General features: G+C 50.1%; 2 protein-coding genes across 3 annotated transcripts in view; one reads left to right on the plus strand and one right to left on the minus strand.

Annotated features, from left to right (window-relative positions):
• Positions 1 to 1,015: 1,015 nt before the first annotated feature.
• On the minus strand, positions 1,016 to 15,125 carry DUSP13A (dual specificity phosphatase 13A). Of its 2 annotated transcripts, XM_090278252.1 has the most exons (7): positions 14,914 to 15,125; positions 11,739 to 11,946; positions 9,353 to 9,556; positions 8,282 to 8,376; positions 4,499 to 4,672; positions 2,786 to 3,006; positions 1,016 to 2,063 (listed from the first exon to the last, which is right to left on the minus strand). In XM_090278252.1, exons 1-7 carry the CDS (start codon positions 15,063 to 15,065, stop codon positions 1,861 to 1,863), a joined length of 1,257 nt encoding a protein of 418 aa, XP_090134378.1. In that variant the 5' UTR covers positions 15,066 to 15,125; the 3' UTR covers positions 1,016 to 1,860. The 2 variants fall into 2 exon arrangements, with proteins under 2 accessions (XP_090134378.1, XP_090134377.1); XM_090278251.1 differs by lacking the exons at positions 1,016 to 2,063; positions 2,786 to 3,006; positions 4,499 to 4,672; positions 8,282 to 8,376; positions 9,353 to 9,556 and adding an exon at positions 13,892 to 14,109 and having other exon boundaries at positions 11,745 to 11,946.
• A 1,600-nt stretch (positions 15,126 to 16,725) lies between these two features.
• The window catches only part of SAMD8 (sterile alpha motif domain containing 8), a 61,822-nt gene continuing 57,591 nt past the window's right edge, over positions 16,726 to 20,956 (plus strand). The window contains exon 1 of the mRNA XM_090278253.1: positions 16,726 to 16,935. Within this exon, the coding sequence (XP_090134379.1) occupies positions 16,762 to 16,935 (174 nt within the window). The 5' untranslated portion in view covers positions 16,726 to 16,761. The remainder of the gene's footprint in view (positions 16,936 to 20,956) is intronic.

Below are 20,956 nucleotides of genomic sequence, written 5' to 3' on the forward strand. Positions count from 1 at the left end.
GCTGGGAAGAGAGAGTCAAGGTAACCAAATGATGAGATACCTGCAGATGGAGCTGGGAGGAGAGCAGGTACCTTCTGGAGGAAGGCCCAGCTGGGATCCACTCCCCCTGGTGGCCTCTGTAGAGAGGACCGAGTGGCAGTGATGCCATCCTGTGGCTGCTGGTCCCCAGAAACACAGAGCTGTACCCGAGGCAGAATCATTGCCAGAGAGCATGGGAGCCATGGAGAGGGACACCGAGCCCAGGAAAAGGCTGGTCAGAGACAGCAGTGAAGGGTAGTGAGAGGGGTGCACTCTGGTAGGGCCACCGGAAACATACACCAATTACCTGAGGTCTGAGGTTTACTGTTTCTTAATTACGTGGTATGTATGGGAACAGAAACTGCAAGAAATACAGCTGGAGCTATGAGAAGTTCTCAGATAATGAAGCATCTTTATACTTGTCAAGGTGCTTATACTTCAGGGCTTATAAATAGAGGAGTGATGTGATCAGATTTTCACTTTAGTGAGATGCTGGCATGCCACTGGAGGTGGGTAGGGCCAGGCGGGAGACAGAGACTGTGGTAGGAGCCCAGGTGAGAGGTGAGGATGGCTTGAACTGGAGTAGTCAAGACAAAGATGACATTTAGTGAGCAGATCCAAGTTGTATTTAGGAAGAGGAATCAATAGGCTAATTGATGAGAAGCAGGAGTCCAGGGTGACATCCATCACTGACTTGGGTAACAGTGGCTGTCACACTAGGAAGAAACGTGGGTCTGAGGGGAGAGTGATGAAAAGTTCAGCTGAGTTTGAAGTTCAAGGGCAGTATCCAAATGGAGGTGGCCCGTGGGATACAGAAGCTTTGAGCTCAGAAGAGAGAACTGAACCAGCCACAGCAGTCTGGAAGTCATCAGCCTAGAGATATGAACTGAGGCTGTGGGAGCATGAGGGTCTCCCAGGAGAGCAGGGACCCTAAGAAACCTTGACCTTTATGGGTCAGCTGGAGGAGGCAAGAGCTAAATAGTGGCAACCAGAGAAGGAGAAGAAAAGGCAGCCCATTTAATCTTTGTGATGCCTTGTACCACTTACAGGTGAAAAGTCTGCAGGCTTTTATATTGTTTTATAGGGCACAAGTACAAAGAAACTCAGAGCTAAAGGTTTTACTTCATCATATAACGATCCTTTGCCTAGGATTTCCTATCCTCTTGTTTAATGCCTCTGTTTTCTAAGTGTCTGTAATTTTAGTCAGTTCTTCTGAAAGTAGAGCATAAATGAAAAGATTGACTGGATTCAAGGGTGCTATTTGTGCACAGCGAGTTTTGATCATCTGATTTTGATGGAGGCAGGGCACGGAGACGGGGTGATGCACTGAACTCTGGTCATTGTTCAAGAAACCTAGCACATGGGTGCTGGTTTGAGGAAGACAGGATGAAGAGCACTTGTATCCCACTACTTCCTCTTGCACCCAAGGGTGGCATCACTAATGGGTTCTCACCTGCCTTCCTTCTCAGTGAAGCCTTGACAGGGACTCGGAGTCCTTCTCTAGGATGCCATCAGGCTGAATCAGAGCTGGCAGGCTTTCTGGGATATTGTGACCATCCCCAGAGTGAGCCACCACCCCACAAACCACCAGGTTTCCTGTCTCTATGACGATGAACCTTTTATTATAGAGACAGACTGAACTCTTTTGCATAAAGAATCTCTGGATTGGGTCAGGGAAATCCACCTGCTAAAGGTTACCACTCGGCTCTCCCTGCCTCTGCCTCAGCCAAGCCCACTCACTATGTACATCTCAAGGTCACTGGAAACAGCAGAGGCTACTGTCCCCAGGGCCAGTTCGGGCCATGCTGACCAGAGGGTCAGGGCTCCTGGCTGTCCACCAGGTCAGAGTCGCCCCGTCTCCTGCCCCAGTCGGTTGTCCAGAACCTGGAGCTGCCGGAGGAAGCCCGTGTTGGGGCAGATATTGCGGTGGGCCTGCACCGTCTGAATGGCCTCCATCAGCGTCATGTTCTCGTAGATCATGAGGAAGGCCAGGACAACCGTGGCGGAGCGGCTCACCCCCATGGCGCAGTGTACCAGCACGCGGCCTGCAGGGAGAGCCAACCTCACGTCAACCACCTGCCCTCGTACCACCCACCCATGTGGGAATCAGAGGTACTTCTGGACAACCTTCAGCCCGTCTATCAGAGTATCCTGGAGTACTGACACTGTGTTCACAAATGAGGGCAAATGAGGCCCGGAGAGGGAAATGAACTGGCTCAAGTTCACGAAACAAATTAGTGGTAGAGATAAGATTAGCATCTGGGATTCCCTTCTCCTGGTTCAAGGTGCTTCCTCTGGCATCCTTTGCAACTCTGGTGAGTTGGAGGGGGCTAAGGGGAGGATGTGCTCCTGGAGTTCTCTGGGATTATGGTAGATTACAGGAGGTATCTCCCTGTCTCTCTTTTCTCCAAGTTCTGCCCTCTCTCCTGTCCCTGTCCCTGCAGCTCTATGCCAAGGCTTCATTTTAGGAGAGCCTGCTCAGGGGCCTTTGCTTGGTCCTATACCTTCTGTCTCTTACCAAGGGATACTGTATAGCTATACTGATGATCACACTGGACTTTAGTGATGTCTATGATTATTGGTTTCCACTGTCTCTGAAGGGGATGCTCACTAAATGATAGTAGCTATTTGCCCCATGGGGGTTGTTCGAGAGGTTTGTGGCTCAGGACACTCCACCCATGAGTGCTAACTGGAAAAATGGAGAGCCCCAGATCGCACCCCCACCCCCACCCCCACCTCCACCCCAGTCCCTTCCCCAGGAGCTTACGTTGGGGAACACTGAGGGCATTTCGGATGTATCGAGCAACAGGCAGAAAGTAGACACTGAGGTCAAAGAAGGGGTTGTCTTCTGCCTCAATGCCATAGTACTCCAAGGGCATCCCATGATAGAACTTGGCACCTGTATCCACTTGAAACTTGCCCGCAGCTACATTCACAACATGGGTGATGCCCAGCTGGGTCAGCTTGCTCTTGTCCCGGGCTGCGTACCTGGAGGGAGGGCGTGGGGGGCATTGGGAACAGGGCGGGGGGGGGGGGTAGATCTCCCTGGGTCTCTTCTGGCCAGGCTGGAACTTGTCCCCTTCCCTCCTCTGCCACCTCCTCCAGGGGTAGAGACTGGAACCAGTGAACTGGGCTGATGTGAAGGGGATCCTCTGGTCAGAGTTCAAGAGTCCCTTTCACTCAGGCCAACTTCTCTGGAGAGCAACTTGGCTGCATGCACCAAAAGCTGTAAAAATGTACTCATACTTTGCCCAGCAAGTCTTCTTCTAGGGACTTAAAGAAAGAATCCACACTGTGCCCACAGACATCTGTAATTTGGATCTAATGATATTTTAAGATGGTGACAAACTGGGGAAAATCACTAAATATCCTCTAATAAAAGACTGAGTAGGTACAGGTAAATGAAATAATATGCGGCCCCTAAAATATGGCGTTAGATATAGTTAAACAAGGAAAGGTGTTCACGCTGTATTAAGAACCTGTGAAAACTGCAGAGTACAAAACAAAATGTTGTTTAAGTAGGTTTTAAAAGTATGCAGTATGATTCCATTTAAAAAGCTTTTTATATAAAGCAGATTATAAAATGGGATTAGAAAGTGATAGCATTTTGTAAAAAATGTGAAAAATCATTTATGTATGTATGTGCGTATGCATTTTTTAAAGTCAACAAGGATTTTATTACTAGTTATCTGTAGGAAGGGTAGCAAGTTTGCCATGTTGTTTCAAGATACAGATCCCTATTCACTAAATATTCAGGAAATGTTCTAAAATCCACACATATTGGTCCATATGTTCTAAATTTTAAGAAAAAATATTTAGAGAAAATGATTCAGTTTTACTCTGTCTGTATACTCCCTAGAGAAACTCATGTGTGCATTGCCTGGACACATGTACTACAATGTTGCTAAAATCACTACTCATAATAGCCAAAAAGTAGAAACAACTCACAAGTTTGTGTACAATAAAATGGATAAACTATGGGGTATTTGCACAATCGAATGGTTACAGCAATTAAAAAAAAAATGAATGAACTGCAGCTACACATAATAACATGCATGAATCTTACAATTTTGAGCAAATTATGCCAGGCACAAAACACGCACAGTATGATTCCATTCATCTAACTTTAAAAGAAAACTAACTATATTGTTAAGTATGTGAGTGGTAGAACTATAAAGAAAAGCAAGGAAATAATTATTTCGACACATAGTGGTTATCTACAGGGAAAGGGTTATAATGAGAAGAGTGCAGAAGGGGCTTCGGAGGCACAAGTAATGTCCTGTTTCTTGACCTGGGTGGTGGAACTGTTCACAGGAGCCCTATGCACTTTTCTTATGAGTGTTCTACTTCCACAATTAAGAGAATAAATTCTATAAAAGGGAAAAAACATGTGGAAAGAGATCACAGGCGGCAGAGACGGTATCACCCGGGCCTACAGAGGGCTCTGGGAGAGGTCCGCCTTCATGTGGGCTGTACTTACGCATCTCCCAGGAAGAGGTTGGGCCAGACCTCGTTGATGTGGCTCAGTGTGGCGGCCCGACGGACCCACAGCAACTGCTGCAGCGAGGACAGCGTAGGTGGCTGGTAGGGAAACACTGGGCCTGACCTGTGGATCCCGGGCCTCCGGAGGTCCTGCTTTTGCAGGGAGTCCATCCTAGAACAGGGTGAACACCATGGTGGCTAGAGGCTTGCTCCCGGAAGATGGGTCCAGCTGATCCACAGGCCCAGGAGTGGCGCAGAGCCCAGGAGGCAGTGGGAAGATGTGGGAAGGGCCTCAGCTAGTTTGTATGAGGTTATTAACCAGCTCAGCTGGGGCTGAGGCCTAGACCCTTTCCCAAGGAACAATGAACCCCATGTTGCTCTCTCTCCTGCCCTCTCCAGAGGCCCCTGAGATCAGAAACCTTGGCCAAGGAGTCCTTGGAGTTCCCTGTTTGTGGCAATGGGTCAGTGCAGACCCAACCCCTTAAGTCGCTGGTCACTTAGGACTTTGTAGGGATGGAGACCTCAGATGGTCGTGGCTCCCTACAACCTGAGCAGCTCATCTCAAGCCCCCTCCTCTGCTACTTTCAGGTTGGCCCTCAGGCCCCCACACCCTCTCATGTTCAGGTGCTTGGAGAGCAGAGCCCCTCTCTGGAGTGAGGGGCCTGGGCTATGAATGGCATTTGTTAGCATTTCCATACTGGATGAGCTAATGCCTCGCAGGGGCCTGGTGCCTCATTTGCGGTAGGTCCCTATTTTACATAGGAGGAGCTGAAGCTCACAGAGAAATTTTTTTAAGTGATACCCAAAACCATATGGCTGATATATAGCAAAGCTGTGGTTTCAATCCAGTTCTGTGATCCTGCAGTTCAGCCCCCAAGCCTTCCAGTTACCATCTTTGGGGACTCCAGAGAGCGATCACTAACCCATCCAACTCTGCAGGGGAGGCTGGTGTTGTTACACATGTGCCAATAAGTCCTGGGGCTTTCCTCCTTACCCCCATGACTCAGGCCAGCGCTGCAGGTCCGGTCTCACCCAGGTGGGGTGGGTTGTCTCAGGAGTCAGCTGGTTGAGGGGGTCTGGGACCCTGCAGAGCTGGGGTGTCAGTGGCACCAGAACGTGGGTCTCATGCCGTGCTGGGAAGGAGTGCCTGTCTGGGCTAACTGTCCCTGGCCCCCTCAACCAGAATCTAGGGAAGGTACAAACTGGAAAAAACATCTTTCCTCTTTGGTGGACGGTGCCAGGACCAGAAAGAGAAACAGGCACCCAGGAGGCCACTGGCTTGGCCAAGCTCACACAACGGGTAGCCGGTGGGCAGGGTGGAAGTGAAGACCCGGCTTTCCCCCTCATCCCCACTGTGATCTCTCAGGGCAGGCTGAGTGGCCTGCCACCTACCTAAGGCATAGTCTAGGGCCAGGAGTTGGGGAATAGGGGCAGGGACAGGACTAAGGCCAGGAGCAGAATGGGGCTGGGGTGGTTCCGCCCAGAACACAAATTCTGTGAAGCGGCTAGAATTCCAGGTCCTCCTCTTGGAGCCCATGGGGGTGGGGCCTGAGAGCACACCTAGGCCTTTATGGAGGGAAGCACAGTCCTTCCAAACCCTAGGCTTTCTGTACATGGGGCAGCTCTTTGGGATTAAGGGCTCTTGGGCCTGGAACTCCCTATGGAGATGGGAGGCTGCTACCTGAAGTGGTGGGAAGAGAACTTTAGCGAGAAAGAGGAGACCCAGGCCATGATCTATTCTGTGGCCTCGAGCAAGTCTTTGCTTCTCTCTTGGCCACATTTTTCTTCTCAAGTTAAATACCCTGATCTTGCTCAACTGAGGAGTCCCTGGTGGTCTGACCCAAGAATGAGAGAGGGGTGGCTGGGTATGTAGCAACCATAGGGTAGAGAGCGGTGTAGTATGTTAGGGTGGGGTAAGCCCCCCAGGTCCCAGGGTCATCCAAAAGCCACACTGGTCTGGAGCAGCCAGCTGGTGCTTGAGCCCCAAGCAGGGCAGATGGGGTTTTGGTAGACGTGGGCTCTGGACTCTGAGCTTGGCGTGGGGTAAGGCTGCCCCCAAGTGGTCAGTGGGTGCCTTGCAGCCCAGCTGCGCCTGGGAGTAAGCTGCCAGGCTTCAGTTGAAAGAGCTGGACCTTGCTCCTCCTGAAGGCTCCTGGGCAGAGGAGGAGATAGCAGACGGGTCAAGGATTGCGGGCTCCTAAGCCACAGCCCTAGGCTCAGCTTCCTAGAGGTCCTAGACCTACGTCTGGAGAATGGCGCCTTTCCATTGGATTAAGTGGTACTCCTTGTGAGGTCCTGTCTGGAGACTCCTTCCTGATGCCCTTGGATCATCCCCACCTGTCTGCTCCATCCCACTTTTGCCAGCCGAGTCAGGCCTAGACCCTCGCCCTTGGACTCATCCTTCAAGCTCCAGGCACACCCAAGGAAGAGGAGTTGGTGGCTGCTACGGCCCCCCTGGTTTCTGTCACCCACAGACAGGGACTGCCAAGGACCCTGTCCAACACTTTCCTCCCACACCTCCTGGGCCACCAGAGGGTGAAGCAGGGCCCAGCCTTTAGCAGGGACAGGGCTGGCGTGGCTTTTCTCTTCTTCACTCCAGCCCTCACTTGCCCTCCTTCCTGTATCTCCCCTCTGAGCTGAACAGCTGCCTCCGTAGGCGGAAGCTTGCCTGCTCTTGTGTTGCTACTGTTGACAAGTTCAGACACTTGTTTTCTGTCTTTGTATCTCTCCTCCTCTCTGTGTCGCTCTCCAGGCTGCCTCTGCCTCCACCCCTCTCACAGGAGCTCCTGCTGCTCCAAGCCTCCCAGCACGCCCTGCGTGCCATGGCCTCTAGTGAGGCACAGGCCCTCTCTGGGCAGGGGGCAGCTGTTTGCCACCCACCTCCTCAGCTGCAGCTCTGGGAGATACTCCCCCTTGTCTTTCCTGCTACTCACTCTCTTCCTCCTCCTCCTCCTGCCCAGGCAGATCAGATGGGACTATAAGCACAGGACAGGTGGGGCCAGAGATCGCTGAGGACTCTGGTGAAGGAAGTCTTGGGGAGGGAGGCAGGTAGGCTGCCCATGGTGATCTGCTGGTGGGTCTGTGCACTTTGCATGCAGGCCTTGGATCAGGGTAGGCCTGGGCAGAGTTCTTAGGTCTGGTGCTTGTATCTGTGTGCGCGTCTCTGAGCCAGTGTCCTCAGAGGGCTGTGGTGGGAATCCCATGAGGTCATAAATGTAAGGCACTTCCCACAGGGTCTGGCTCATGGTAGATGCCCAGTAAATGGCACATCTTACAATACTATTATTATCACTACTATTATTACTGTTACCTATTCAAGCCTCAGCCATACCCTAGGTAGAGGGTAACTTTCCCATGGGACAGTAAGGCTTGGTCTTTACCTCTGTGTTTCCTGATGTCTCTTTCTCTGTCTGGTGATGGTTATTATGTTCACCACTTACTAAGGATATACCATGTACCAGACAGAGCTAAGGGCTTACATTTTCTCATTGAATCCTCACAGTACCCTTATGAGGCAGGTAATATTATTATCTCCATTTTCCAGATAAGGAAACTGAGACTCAGAGAGATTAAGCCATATACCCAAGGTCACACAGCCAATAAGCATGGGAGCCAAGATTCAAGCTCAAGTATTTCTGACTCTGCTATCTCTGACCCAGTCCATCCACCAATCCAAGCCAATACCCTCCCTGCCCCCAACACAATACACACAGGCACAGGTGCCCTGGCCCTCACTACCTAGCAAGCTCTGTGCCCCCTTGAAGTAGGGGCACTCACCCACCTGTGAGGGTATCTGGCCCAGGCTGTGGTCTTCTCTAGCAGGCACTTGGTGCTGCTGACTTCCAGCCGCTTGTCTCTGCACACTTGATGCTGTTTCTATTTTTTGATTTGAGTTTAATTATAAAGCATGATGTGCTGCTCCCCTCTTCTGGCCTCCACCTGCCACTGCCCACTCACCCACAGATCCCATGGCATGGTCAGTGCCACACCCAGCCAGGCACCTGGCCCTGCTCAAGTAGAGGGAGCCCAGCAGGGGATGGCCTGCCAGATGCTTGTATGTGTATGTTGATTGTGGAGCCATCTGAAAAGCTCCCTTGGCCTTCAAGGGTGGTGAGGAACAAGGGCAGAAAGTTAAAGCTGGATGGATCTTCTATGGAGGAGGACAGGGAGGAGACCAGCCAAAATCACAAACTGGTGGCGTTGCCAACACCAGAACTCAGGTCGAGGGGCTTCAGTTGGGGGCTAAGAATTGCAGGACTGTCCCAGGATTAAGACCTAGAAGACTCAGGCTGAAGGACGTATGGGAAGACCGACAAAGGAATAAAGGGGTTCAGAGCAGGTCCTTAGGCCTGTGGTCCAGAAGGCACTCTGCCCTCTGCTGAGTTCCTCTTTCCTCCAGGAGGCTTTCCTGGCCCAGTTCCCACTCTCCCTTGAGGCCAGTGAAATGGTTTTTAAGGTTCCTTCTAAGGTTAACTGCTATCAATTTGAGACCTTAGATTTTGGGCCTATTAAGAACACTCCCTGCTCTCCAGAGACCCTCCTCATGTGCCCAAACTTCAGTAGTCTTTGTCATTCCCACTCCCAGACAACAGGCGCACAGACACATATGCATACCTGCAGCTGTACCTACATGGGTCTGGGAAGTCTGAGCCGCAGGGAGTAAGGCTCAGCCCCTGCTGGGGCTCCCTGAGTGCTAAGGAGAGTGGGTAGAGGCCGCTGTGGCCAAGGGCTATCGGGAACACTCACAATCCCCTCTAGCACTCCTCCCATGTTCCCCCACCCCCTCCAAGGGACCTTGGGGTCCCTGGCCCAGGAACCTCAGGGCTTGGCGGAGAGGGCAGCCAGTTCCCACCTGTGGGGACTGAAGACAGTGGCTGAGAGAAAGTGCAGGCCGCCGGAGGAAGCGGTTGGAGTAGCAGGCCGTAGGGCGGACCCCACATCGGGCTCTGACCATCTTCTGGGTGTCCACCTGGGCCGGAGTCTTCAGCAGCACCAGCAGGGCCAGTGCCAGAGTGGCAAAGTGGCAGAGCCCCGTGGCAGGAAGGGAGGGCCAGCTCTAGGGGAGAGATGAGCTCCATGTCACAGGCAGGTAAACCAAGGCCAGACTAGCTGGGGCCGTATCATTGGGTCAAAGACAGGAGCTTCCACCTAAATCTGCTTCTGCTCTGAGCCCTCTGGGTAAGGTCAAGACATGCTGGGAGAGATGAGGAGGCGTTTGGGGCCCAGGGCTTGTGGAGAGAGATGAGGTCCCCTACAGCCCCTCATCATTCAGCGTCCCAGCCCTGGGCCCCTGTGCACGGCTGCACAGGCTGGGCACTGCACACTCCTGGGGGGTCCAGTTGCACAAACTGGTGGATGGCACCCCCAGAAATGTGCAATGCTGTAGCCCAAATGACTCTCCCAAAGCCAGCTGCCTGATGGGATAGATGCTGAGGTTTGAGGTCAGGGTTTTTAAGAACCTCAAGCCGAGGAAGTGGGGTGACTGAGCACAATCAGAGATCTGCTGCTCTGCCAGGTTTCTGAGACCTGTTCAGAGGAAAGAGCAGGGCGGGAACATGCGTCCCTGTCCTCCTTTGGCTCCCCATACCAGCAGAGCTCCCTACAAGCTTCCCACAGCCAAAGTCAAGGTTATGGAGAGTTGAGGGAGGGAACAGTGTGGGTAGCAGGAGCAGGGAACTGGATGTCAGACTTAGAGGCCTAACCCTCCAGCGGATGGTTCTGGGGTGGGGGTAAGCGGGTGTAAATGTGAGGAAGGTAGGCAGTTGTGGCCAGCCAGGGACAGACCCAGCCTGGGTGCGGTGGGAGGACGGCAGTAGGTTCTCTGCAGCTCCCTCACAATCCCGATGCCACCCCAGGAAGAAACACCCTTGCCTCCTCCCCACTGAGCTGGAGGAAGACACAGGGCCAGTGCTAAAGAAATTAAAGCAGCACCTCAGCGACCACTGGTGGGCCTGAGAAGCAGTGCTGTTGCTGGGGTAGCCCAACTCCTTCTCCTGGGCAGCTGGGGATGCTGGGGCCTCCAACAGACGGGAAGCGACTTGGGAGAGGAGGTATTAGGGATCTGCTCCCCTTGTGCCATTGCTGCAAATGCACTGAACACAGAACAAGAAGGCAGGGGTAAATGGAAACAGGGAGGAGTCTAGATAGACTTCAGGAAGAACTTTAGGTCCTAAAAGGGTCCCCAGAACCAGAGAGCGACAGAGAGCGAGGCAGGTTAGGGAGAGTCCTTCTGTTGATCTCTGAGATCCAATTGGGTGTGGGCAGGTAGGGAGTAGGGTGCTGAGTTCAAGGCAGAGAATGGATTGGGGTGACATCAGGAGAACTTTATATCAGCAGGGCTGTGCGAGAAGGTCATGGCTGGTGGCAGGAGCTCCTGTTCTCCTTCCCCACGTGGGAATGGTGAGGCAGGCTGACGTGAGAGTTAACTAAACTGGGAGCTGCCTCACCCTTTCCCTCAGAGAGGAAGGGAAGGTATGCAGAGGTGTGGGAAGATCCCAACAGCCCACAGGTGCCAGGACTGGCAGGGCTGCTGCCTTGGTGGGTTTAGGTGAGCCCCCAACAGGCTTTCGGCCAAGGAGGCAGGGCAGGTCAACATCAGGACCTGTGTACAGCTGCACAGGCTGGGCACTACACACTCCTGGGGGGTCCAGTTGCACAGACTGGTGGATGGCACCCCCAGGAATGTGCAATGCCATAGCCCAAATAACTCCCCCAAAGCCAGCTGCCTGATGGGAAAGATGCTGAGGTTTGAGGTCAGGGTTTTTAAGAACCTCAAGCCGAGGAAGTGGGGTGACTGAGCACAATCAGAGATCTGCTGCTATGCCAGGTTTCTGAGACCTGTTCAGAGGAAAGAGAGCAGGGCGGGAACATGCGTCCCTGTCCTCCTTTGGCTCCCCATACCAGCAGAGCTCCCTACAAGCTCACCTCCCCATTTGTGCTTTTCCCACCTTTTTCCTAGTCTTTCCATCCTCTCTGGGGTCTGAAGAATCTGGGTAGGCTGTGGGGAGAGAGAGGGCCCTACTGGAGGCTTATCTTGGTTGGGCTCTGCTAAGACCTTGGGTCAGAGAGGGGAACCCAGCAGTTTGGAGAGTAGGCCACATCCAGCCAGATGCAGCTCTGACAGCTGACCTCTGAACTGCTCCCTCCCCATGTTCCCTGCCCAGCTCTCACCTGACCTCTCACTTCTAATGGCACCCTGCCTAGCCCCCTTGTCCCCTCACACCCTGCCCAGCCCTCACCTGGCCCCTCAGCTCTGGCCTGCCCCCCGCAGCGTCTGGTCCAGCTGGCAGAGCTGGTGAAGGAAGCCTCGGTTGGGGAAGACCCATCGGTGCTGCCTCACGGTGACCACTGCCTGGCGCAGGGACATCTGCTGGTGCAGCATGAGGTAGGCCAGGACCAGCGTGGCAGAGCGGCTCACACCCACCACGCAGTGCACCAAGACCTTGGCTGAAGAAGACATCCTGGTGAAAGACCCTTTCCCACCAGACGGCCCACCCAGGTGCTGGGGTGTGGACCCAAGTTCCTTTCCCCGCTCTGCCTTGGGTGTACTCTATGACAAAGCCAGGGCAAATCATTCAAGCTTTATGGGTCTCAGTCTCTTGATCTGTCAAATGGGTAAACCAACACCTATTTTTCCTAGCCTTGGGGTGGGGTCTAAAGTCCTTAGCATAGTTTATTAGACCCTCCATGAACCGGACCCTGCTGATCCTGCAGCTTCATTTCAGCTGTCCCACCTCAACCTTCAGCTCTAGGAACACAAGGTGATTTTCAGTTCCTTGAAGCTGTCATGGTCTCTGGCCTCCAGCCTTAGCACATGCTATTCCAACTCCTTGTGAATCTTTTTCCCTGCTCTTGGTCTGACTAACATCTACTACTTGTTTGTCAGGTTTCAGCGGAGACATGGCTTCCTCTTATAGGCTTTCCTGCCCACTCATGGTATCACTTGAATCACAGAGCAGCCCATCCTTTTTGCATGTGGCCCAGTGAGTACCGTTGTACAAGGAAGTCGCCCTACCTCCCTGATCCTCTGAGTTGAGCACTGCGCTCCCATAGCTCTTCATATTTGTCCACTCACATGAGTAGCACTCATAATACTTTACATTTTGACTGTCTTTCCACCAAACATATAATAAATTATGTGAGGGCAGGCACCTGCCTTGCCTAAGTGTAAATTCCCAGCATCTCGCACAGTGCCTGACACAGAGAAGGCAAGAAAAAGCTGGTGAGTGAATGGATGAAGAACAAATGAATGTCAAAGTGCTCTGGCTATTAAGAAGTGCTATGAGTCACGCATAGTCTTGTCCAGTGGTTCTGCACCTTCCTAATGCCGCAACCCTTTAATACAGTTCCTCATGTCGTGGTGACCCCCCAGCCATAAAATTATTTTCGTTGCTACTTCATAACTGTAATTTTGCTACTGTTATGAATCATAATGTAAATATCTGATATGCAGATATATTTTCATTGTTACAAATTGAACATAATTAAAGCATAGTGATTAATCACAAAAACAATATGTAATTATATATGTATTCTCCGATGGTCTTAGGCAACCCCTGTCAAAGGGTCATTTGACCCCCAAAGAGGTCACAACCCACAGGTTGAAAACTGCTTGTCTTGTCTCTCCCATCACATAGATGAGAAACTGATGTCCAGAGAGGGATGCTGGCTTACCCAGGTTCAAGTGGTAAGGGGCACAGCTCTCACCAGGACAAACATATAATAGGAGCTCAGCTTTCTCCAGGTCCCTCATTGTCCCCTGTGTATTAGATTTTTTTTTTTCCCACTTAAAAGTATTTTGGGGCAGAAACCAGACATCTAGGTACCAAATGGCAATTTCCCAAGGCTAAGTCATGTAGAGAAAGAACTGTTTTGCTGTTTGGGAGGCCTGGCTTTCAGCCCCAGACCTGCTCCTGACACATGGCCTGGCCTTATATTCTAGGCCTCAGTTTCCTCATATGTGAGGCAATGCAGTTGGATAAATGACTGAAGCACTGAGCAGAGGATTTAAAAAAATCTGATGGCTTTTTAAAACCTAGGGATGGCTGGGATCCTCCTCTGAGACCTTCGGACACAGGCCCTCCAGATGGAGAACCCAGTGGGGCTCTCTCTGTGGAGTGCACTGCACCTCTCCCCACCCCTTTTCCCAGGGTGGTTTCCTTGCCTCTCTCTCCTAGGCTCCAGGGGGCCCTTCTTTTGCCCCTGTGACTTGGTTTCTGAGACCATTTCTTCTACTGCTCACTTCTACTTCTGTGACTTTCTGGGTAAATTTTCTCTTATAATTTGAAACAAACAAACAAACAAACAAACTAGGAATAGGAGGGCACTGGTGTTTCAAGGGTAGCTGGACATCACCCCCGGGTGGGATATAGGGTCAGACCCCAAGTCCTACCCCTGGGTGTGTTGAGGGCACGGTGAATGAAGTCAGCTGCAGAAGAGAAGTAGACACTGATGTTGAAATCAGGGAGGTCATGGGCTGGCACGCCCAGATAGTTCACACTGCTGCCGTAGAAGTCAGGACCACCCTGACAGTAGAGGCCCCCATGGGCAGCGTTCAGCACGTGGGTGATGCCCAGCTTCCATAGCTCAAAGCGGTTATTTGCTGTGGCCCTGGGAAGGAGAGGAAAGGGGCTGGATGCTGGCTGAGCCATGGGGTCCAGGAAGGAGGCTTTGCCAGGTTCCTTACTTCAGAGGGACGGAGCCATTAGGGTCCAAAGGGAGCTGGAAGGAACCCAGCATGTTTGAGCTGGGATCCACAACTCACAATGCCACCCTCAAAGCTTTCTGGTGGGAGAGTTGGAGGTATAGGAAGTATCTTTAACCTCTCTTTGCTTCCCGAGGTTATTGCCCCTGCCTTGGCCAGAACAGAAAAGAGTGGATTGCCTCACCCTGGGACCTAGCTGCTCCTCCCTTCCTTCATGCTCTGTGCCTTCCCACACACTCCCTGCCTCTCCTTGCCACTACTGCATACCTACTTCTGCTCTGAAAATGTTTAGGGGTGACATCTTTCCTGATTCACCTTTAGTCAGGCTTGCTCACCCACTCTGTGTCCAGAAGAGAGAGGCTGGCACCAGGAAGGGAAACTCTCTGTCCAATCCATTTCATACCCCTAATCACCATTCCCCAGGCCTTGGCCCCCCAAAACTCCCCAGTTGTCCTGGATGTGCCAGCAGACTTCAGGAAACTCTGGGAGGTCCCCTCTTTCTGAAGGCAGTGCTCCCCCTGGTGGCCACATATGGTCCCTACACTGTCCCCAGCATACGGGGGTCCTGGAGAAAGTCCCTGGCCTACGATGCTCATTGCAGAACTATTTCTCCGTGTTCCCATTCCAACCCCATCTCTGGTAAAGAACCCCAAAGCTGTCTCTTCTTGTTCCCCCAACCCCACACACCCCTGAGGCCAGCTACCACTCACGCATCTCCTATGTAAAGGTTCGGCCAAACTTCATCCACCCGGTTGCAAGAAGTAATTGTCCCTGCCCTCAGGAGTTCCTCCAGTTCCAGGACACTGGGGCAAGGAGTGGCTTCAGTATGTCCCCTCAGGTCTGGGAGCGAGGCCTCAGCCATGGGCCAGCCCACCCACTCCTCTGTCTCTGCAGTCACTCCTCTTTGCCTCTCCAGTGTCACTTCTCCTTCCTGGAGATTGGCAGAGACAGGTGGAACAGAAGGAAGTGACTCAGCAAGTCACAGGGGCCTCCAGAGAGAACAGGACATTTTCTTCCCCAGCTTACCACCCCCAACCCCAAACTCCGTGACCACATGAATCAGACATACCTCTGCAAACCACTTTACCTCTTTACCTCAGTTTCTTCATCCACAAAGGAAGGATAATTACACCTATCTCAAAGAATTGTGAGGATTAAATGAAAGAAAGGATATTCTGTCTCTGACACATAGTATATGCTTAAGAAACATTTTTTTGAAGAGGTTTAGAGGCCTGGATAGGCTATTTGATTCTCAGGACTGATTAAAGGAGAGATCCAGGGTGGAGAGGAGGTAGTTGACTCCAACGATGAATGACAGAAAAAATTCTGCAGGTCTAGGTGGGAACCTTGTGGCTGTTTGGATGAGTCTCTAGATTCTTGGGCTCAGAGGAAGTTTCCTGAGTTGTGTAGTCAGAGAACTATGAAGAGAGGCATGGAGGACTTCATCTAAAGGATGCCCACAGGATTTATGGGTAAAGATTTGAACAATGGTTCTGTAATACAGATGATTTCTCAGAAGAGAAGGCTGAAATGGTCCATGTATGTCAAAAGGGAAGAAGGGAGGTGAATGTTACTCTAGACTTTTTGAATAGCCTAAGGGCCTGTCATCAGAAACATTTTTGGGTTGGGAGGGAGATTCTTCTAATTATAAGGGCTTTTGTCTCCCCAACAGAAACTGAGAAAGATCTGTGTCTGTCCTTCTGTCAGAAATAGTTACTGGCAAAAGAGGTGAGATGTCTCGCTACTCTCAAGTGACTTCATGAAAGCCCTGATGGGGCTGGGAGAAGTACCAGCTGCAGTGGGAAGCTTCCCTGCTGCCCCTGGCCTTGAGTCCAGCTTGAGGTTAAAATCCACACCAGGACATCCCATGTAAGCATGTCGACCTCAGAACCTGTCCCCACCCCCATCAGAGCCACTGAAGTCTGCCTTGCACTGGTTGGGGATGCAAGGTCAAAGGAGGGGCTGGAGCCCAGGTTGCAGTTGGTTTTGGACTTCGTTTATGCCAATGCTAGGCATAGGTTAGGGAGTTCTCACAGGATAGTATAGTGGAGTGAGAAGAGCATGGGTTCTAAGGTTAGACAGATTTGAGTGGGAATACTGACTTTGGCACATAGTAACTACCGGAATTCAGTCAACTTTCTTGGCCGTGTAGGGTTGGCACAAGGATCAAGTGAGATATTTATGCGTCATTTGGACTGTTAGAGATTAAAGGGGCAATAAATGGTAACAATGACCATTGTGAGCTGGCTCCCTCTAGAGGGATTAGGATAATTTTCCCTTGTTCTCAAACACCATTTGCTGTACTACCTCGTCGACCCCGCCCCATCTTCACTAGCCTTCTTTGGCCTAATCGGCTTGCTTTGGTCTTGATGCATGCGCTCTTGGGTTTTCTTGCTGTGGTTCTCTGACTCTCATCCTGAGGCCCGCGGCTCTTCCGGTTTTGGCACCGCCCCTCGCCCTTAGGGCTCCGCCTCCCGCCAGCAGGACCCCGCCTCCAGAAGCAGTTCCGGTTTTCGCTGAGAGCAGTTGCCCGATCCGCGGAGACTCGGGGAGGAACCATGCCTGCGCGCAGCCGCCACCGTCCGCGCCTCCACTCCAGATCTCCTCCCCGGGCTCCGCCTCCGCCGCTCGAAGCGCTCCACTCCGGTGGAGCTCGGAGGGCCCCGGACTCCGACGGCGGCTCGGAAGCCGACTCGGAGGTGGGTGCGGGCAGCCCCACTCGGACTGCGGAGGTGAGCGGCAGCTGAGGCTGAAAAGACGGGAGTTTGGGGGGTACCTGCGACCAGGAGAGAGGGGGGTGTCAGAGATGAAGCTGCGGGCTGCGGAGGACAGGTTCCGGAGGGGCCATGGGAGACGGTTGAGGGAGCCCGGAGAGGCAGCTCTAGAATGGAATCTGAGGGAAATGGAGGTTATTGAGCCGAGGGCCTGGGGGATGCCGAGGGCCAGAGGCTGAGGGATAAGTAGAGGCTCTGGGGCAAGACCGAGTGAGAGACTGAGGGAGATGTAGCCTTGAAAAGGCTAGGGCTTGGAGGTTATTGAAAGCAGGGTAATGAGAGGAAATCGAAGGGGTCCGGAGGGATTGTGGGGCCGGAGAAAGAGATGCTCTGGGATTTGGCAGTGGGGGCGAGGGATCGGAGGAGCGGGGCCAGGGCCCAGGTTACCGCGAGGCGAGAAACGGAACCGGGTTGGGACTCACGAGACGTCTGACCAAAGTGGGGTGGTGGTAATTAGGAGGAGAATTTCGGTTTGACTGGAAGAGGGAGGGGTCTTGGGTGGGAAGTCCTCTGGCCCAAAGGACCAGAAAAAGAGAAATGGAATTAAAAAGGAAAGGAGCCCTTGGGGATCTAATTTAGGGCTTTGGCATTTTCACAGGTGTCTTTTCAAAGTATTGGAGATCATTAGGGTAATATACTTGGATTGCGGGGCTTTCTCATGTGTTGGGCAGTGGATCCTTTTAAAATCTGGGGTGGGAGGAACGGTGTTAAACACTGATTTGCAGAAAGGACTAGGGAAATTGTGAAAATGAAGTGATGTTAGGAAAAGATAGTAAAAGGAGTGATTCTGAAAAATAAAGGTACCATTTGGATTTCTTTTATTTTTAAGTATATTTTATTGATTATGCTATTACAATTGTCCCAATATTTCCCCTCTGCCCCCCTCTGCCTGATACCCCTCTTCCCTCTAGCAATACCCAATATCCATGGGTCGTGGATGTAAGTTCTTTGACTTCTCCATTTCCTATACTATTCTTAACGTCCACCGTCAATTTGGTTCCTAGCAATTAGGCTTCTTGATCCGTACACCTTTTCTCCCATTCTCCCCTTTCCCCTTCCCAGCTGATAACCCTCCAAATGATCCCCATGCCTATGATTCTATTCCTGTTCTGCTTGTTTGTTGTATTTGTTTTTATTTTTTTAGGTTCAATTGTTGATAGTTGCGAGTTTGTTGATCTTTTTTCTTAATTAAGTCCCTTTAACATTTCATATAGTAATGGCTTGGTGATGTTGAACTCCTTTAGCTTTACCTTGCCTGGGAAGCACTTCATCTGCCCTTCCATTCTAAATGATAGCTTTGCTGGATAGAGTAATCTTGGTTGTAGGTCCTTGCTTTTCATCACATTGAACACTTCTTGCCAGTTCCTTCTTTCCTGCAAAGTTTCTTTTGAGAAATCAGCTGATAGTCTTAGGGGCACCCCTTTGTAGGTAACTCTCTGTTTTCTCTTGCTGCTTTTAAGATTCTCTCTTTATCTTGAACCTTTGATATTTTAATTATGATGTGTCTTGGTGTGGACCTCTTTGGGTCTAGCTTGTTTGGGACTCTCTGTGCTTCCTGGACTTCTATGCTTTTTTCCTTTGCCAAATTATTATTATTTCATTATTTTTTTCAAGTAAGTTTTCAGTTTCTTGCTCTTCCTCTTTTCCTGGCACCCTTATGATTCAGATGTTGGCATGTTAAAAGTTGTCCCAGAGGTTCCTAAGCCTCTCCTTTTTTTTGCATTCTTGTTTCTTCTTTCTGTTCCAGGTAAATATTTCTTTCTTCCTTTTGTTCCAAATAGTTGATTTGAATCCCAGCTTCCTTCCCATCACTGTTGGTTCCCTGTATATTTTTCTTTATTTCACTTTGTAAAACCCTTTTTATTTTTTTTTTTTGCCATACTTTGAGTTCTCTGAGCACCTTATCACCAGTGTTTTGAAATGTGCATCTGATAGGTTGGCTCTCTCTGTTTCATTTAGTTCTTTTTCTGGGGTTTTGTTCTGTTCTTTTATTTGGGCCATATTTCTTTGCCTCCTCAATTTGGCAGCCCCCCTATGTTTGTTTCTGTGTATTAGGTAGAGCTGCTTTTACTCCCTGTCTTAGTAGTGTGGCCTATTGTAGAAAAGCACACCTGAAAGACGTATGGGGTGGAGCCTTGGGTAATTGCCAGGGTGGGGCCACCCACTTCACCACTTTGTGGCTCTGTTTGTGGTGGGTAGCGTGGAGAGGGGACAGTGCTGCTGCGTGGCTTCTGGCAGTTTGCCTGGCACTCGCCCTGTTTCCAGTCATTTCACCCACATACCATATGCAATTGGCACCCTTCCAGTTGTTGCCCTGGGGTTTGCATACATTCTAAGACCATGCGGGCCCTTTAAGTGGTGAAAAGCCGGCAGTTTTTCCGTCATCTCAGGGCCCACTGGTTTACAGGCACAGGTAATGGGGGTTTTGTCTTCCCGGTTTTGGAACACTGGACTGTGGGGTTGCTCTGCTCCAGGGTATCGCTTCTGATCTTTATCCATCACACATGAATGTGGGACTGCCTGGCCACTGCTGCTGCTGCTGCTGCTTATCCAAACCACACCATCTCTGCGACTCTGCCCCTCCTGCCCATCTGGATGAATGTGGCTTCTTTAAATCCTTGGTTGTCGGACTTTCATACAGCTTCTTTTGCTGATGGTTCTGGTTCTTATCTGTTTTTGAGATCTGGTTGTAATTCTTTCTATGGTTCCATGAGGAGGTGAAGTGTGTCTACCTACACCTCCATCTTGACCAGAAGTCCTGGAATTTTTTTTTAACAGCATGTTTCTTTTTCTTCGTATTTCTTTTTTAAATTTAAATTTATATGAAATAACAGAGAATTTTAGATCTTTAAAAAATGTTTAATACATTACCTTTACATTTAAAAATAAAATTCAAAACAAAAATGTGGACACTTAGATTTTATAGGTAGTCAGTATTGACCAGTTCCACTTTGACAGCTTGAATTGACATATATTTACTGCAGGGCACATAAAACTATGTGAAATCACTACAGTCCAGGAGCCTACCAATCTTCCTCTTACCTATAACTCCAGGATTGGACTTACCTCTTGAAAATTGGAGGGGTACTTTTGACAGATTTGCAGGACTAATATTAATGCAATTTTGCAGATAATGTATGAATAATATTTTTAGTAGAGTGATCTAGAAAAATAAGAATAAAGGATGCTTGTAGTTCGCAGTTAACAGAACTGGGATAGGTGTGTATACAGGTGTTTTTTTTTATTGAAGAAATAGTACCAAAAACCATAATTGTGCCAGAAAAATAATGATTGTAATTTTACATTTGATTTAGTATAAATAAGTTAACTTCCTTTTGTAATTGTTAAATTATAAAATGGCTTTATGAAATCTTTGACTTTAGCCATGTCTCATATGTTGTTTTACTTTTATGACTTCTTATCTGATTGTTTTGCAGAGTTGTTGGCCATTTCAAAACAAACTTTCCATCAAGTATTTCTACTCTAAATGGGTATCAACTGTTTATTCTTCATGAGGTGATAATTTACTGATTCCAACACGCTTTTAAATTAGTTTATGTGTATAGAGTACAGTGATACCACGGATAGTGAAAATTATTCATTCCGGAATCACATTTGTTAGCCAAAACATGATTTCTTGTAGATTTCTATAGAAAATCATTTAATTCATTCTGGATGCTGCCCACTATTTAAAGATAAGTTTTATAAAATAGTAAAAAGCACACTATAAAAGGGCAAAAACCAAAGGTTGAGATGAACAGCTACCTAAATGGTTAAAGGAGAATGGAGAGTAGAATGAAACTGACGATCTTTACACTATTACAGTACATCATCCCCAGATCCAAAGCAGCTTATGTTGTCAGGCATCTCACTTCTCACTGCCTCAAACATAAACAACCCGGTTGGGTTGGTGGGTCTCCCCTGTGTGATGTGGTCAGCTCATTTCTTTGTCACACACATACAGACGGAAAAGATAAGC

This window comes from Furipterus horrens, unplaced genomic scaffold (assembly GCF_987537825.1).
Source record: "Furipterus horrens unplaced genomic scaffold, mFurHor1.1.pri manual_scaffold_5, whole genome shotgun sequence".
Lineage (NCBI taxonomy): Eukaryota > Metazoa > Chordata > Mammalia > Chiroptera > Furipteridae > Furipterus > Furipterus horrens.

Coding starts and splice junctions, on each gene's coding strand:
- DUSP13A (XM_090278252.1), bottom strand. CDS start 15,065: ATGGCTGAGGCCTCGCTCCCAGACCTGAGGGGACATACTGAAGCCACT. Junction 3,007..4,498: donor AACCTCTTCCTGGGAGATGC/GTAAGTACAGCC, acceptor CCCTCCCTCCAG/GTACGCAGCCCGGGACAAGA. Junction 2,064..2,785: donor TGCCCTCAGTGTTCCCCAAC/GTAAGCTCCTGG, acceptor CTCTCCCTGCAG/GCCGCGTGCTGGTACACTGC.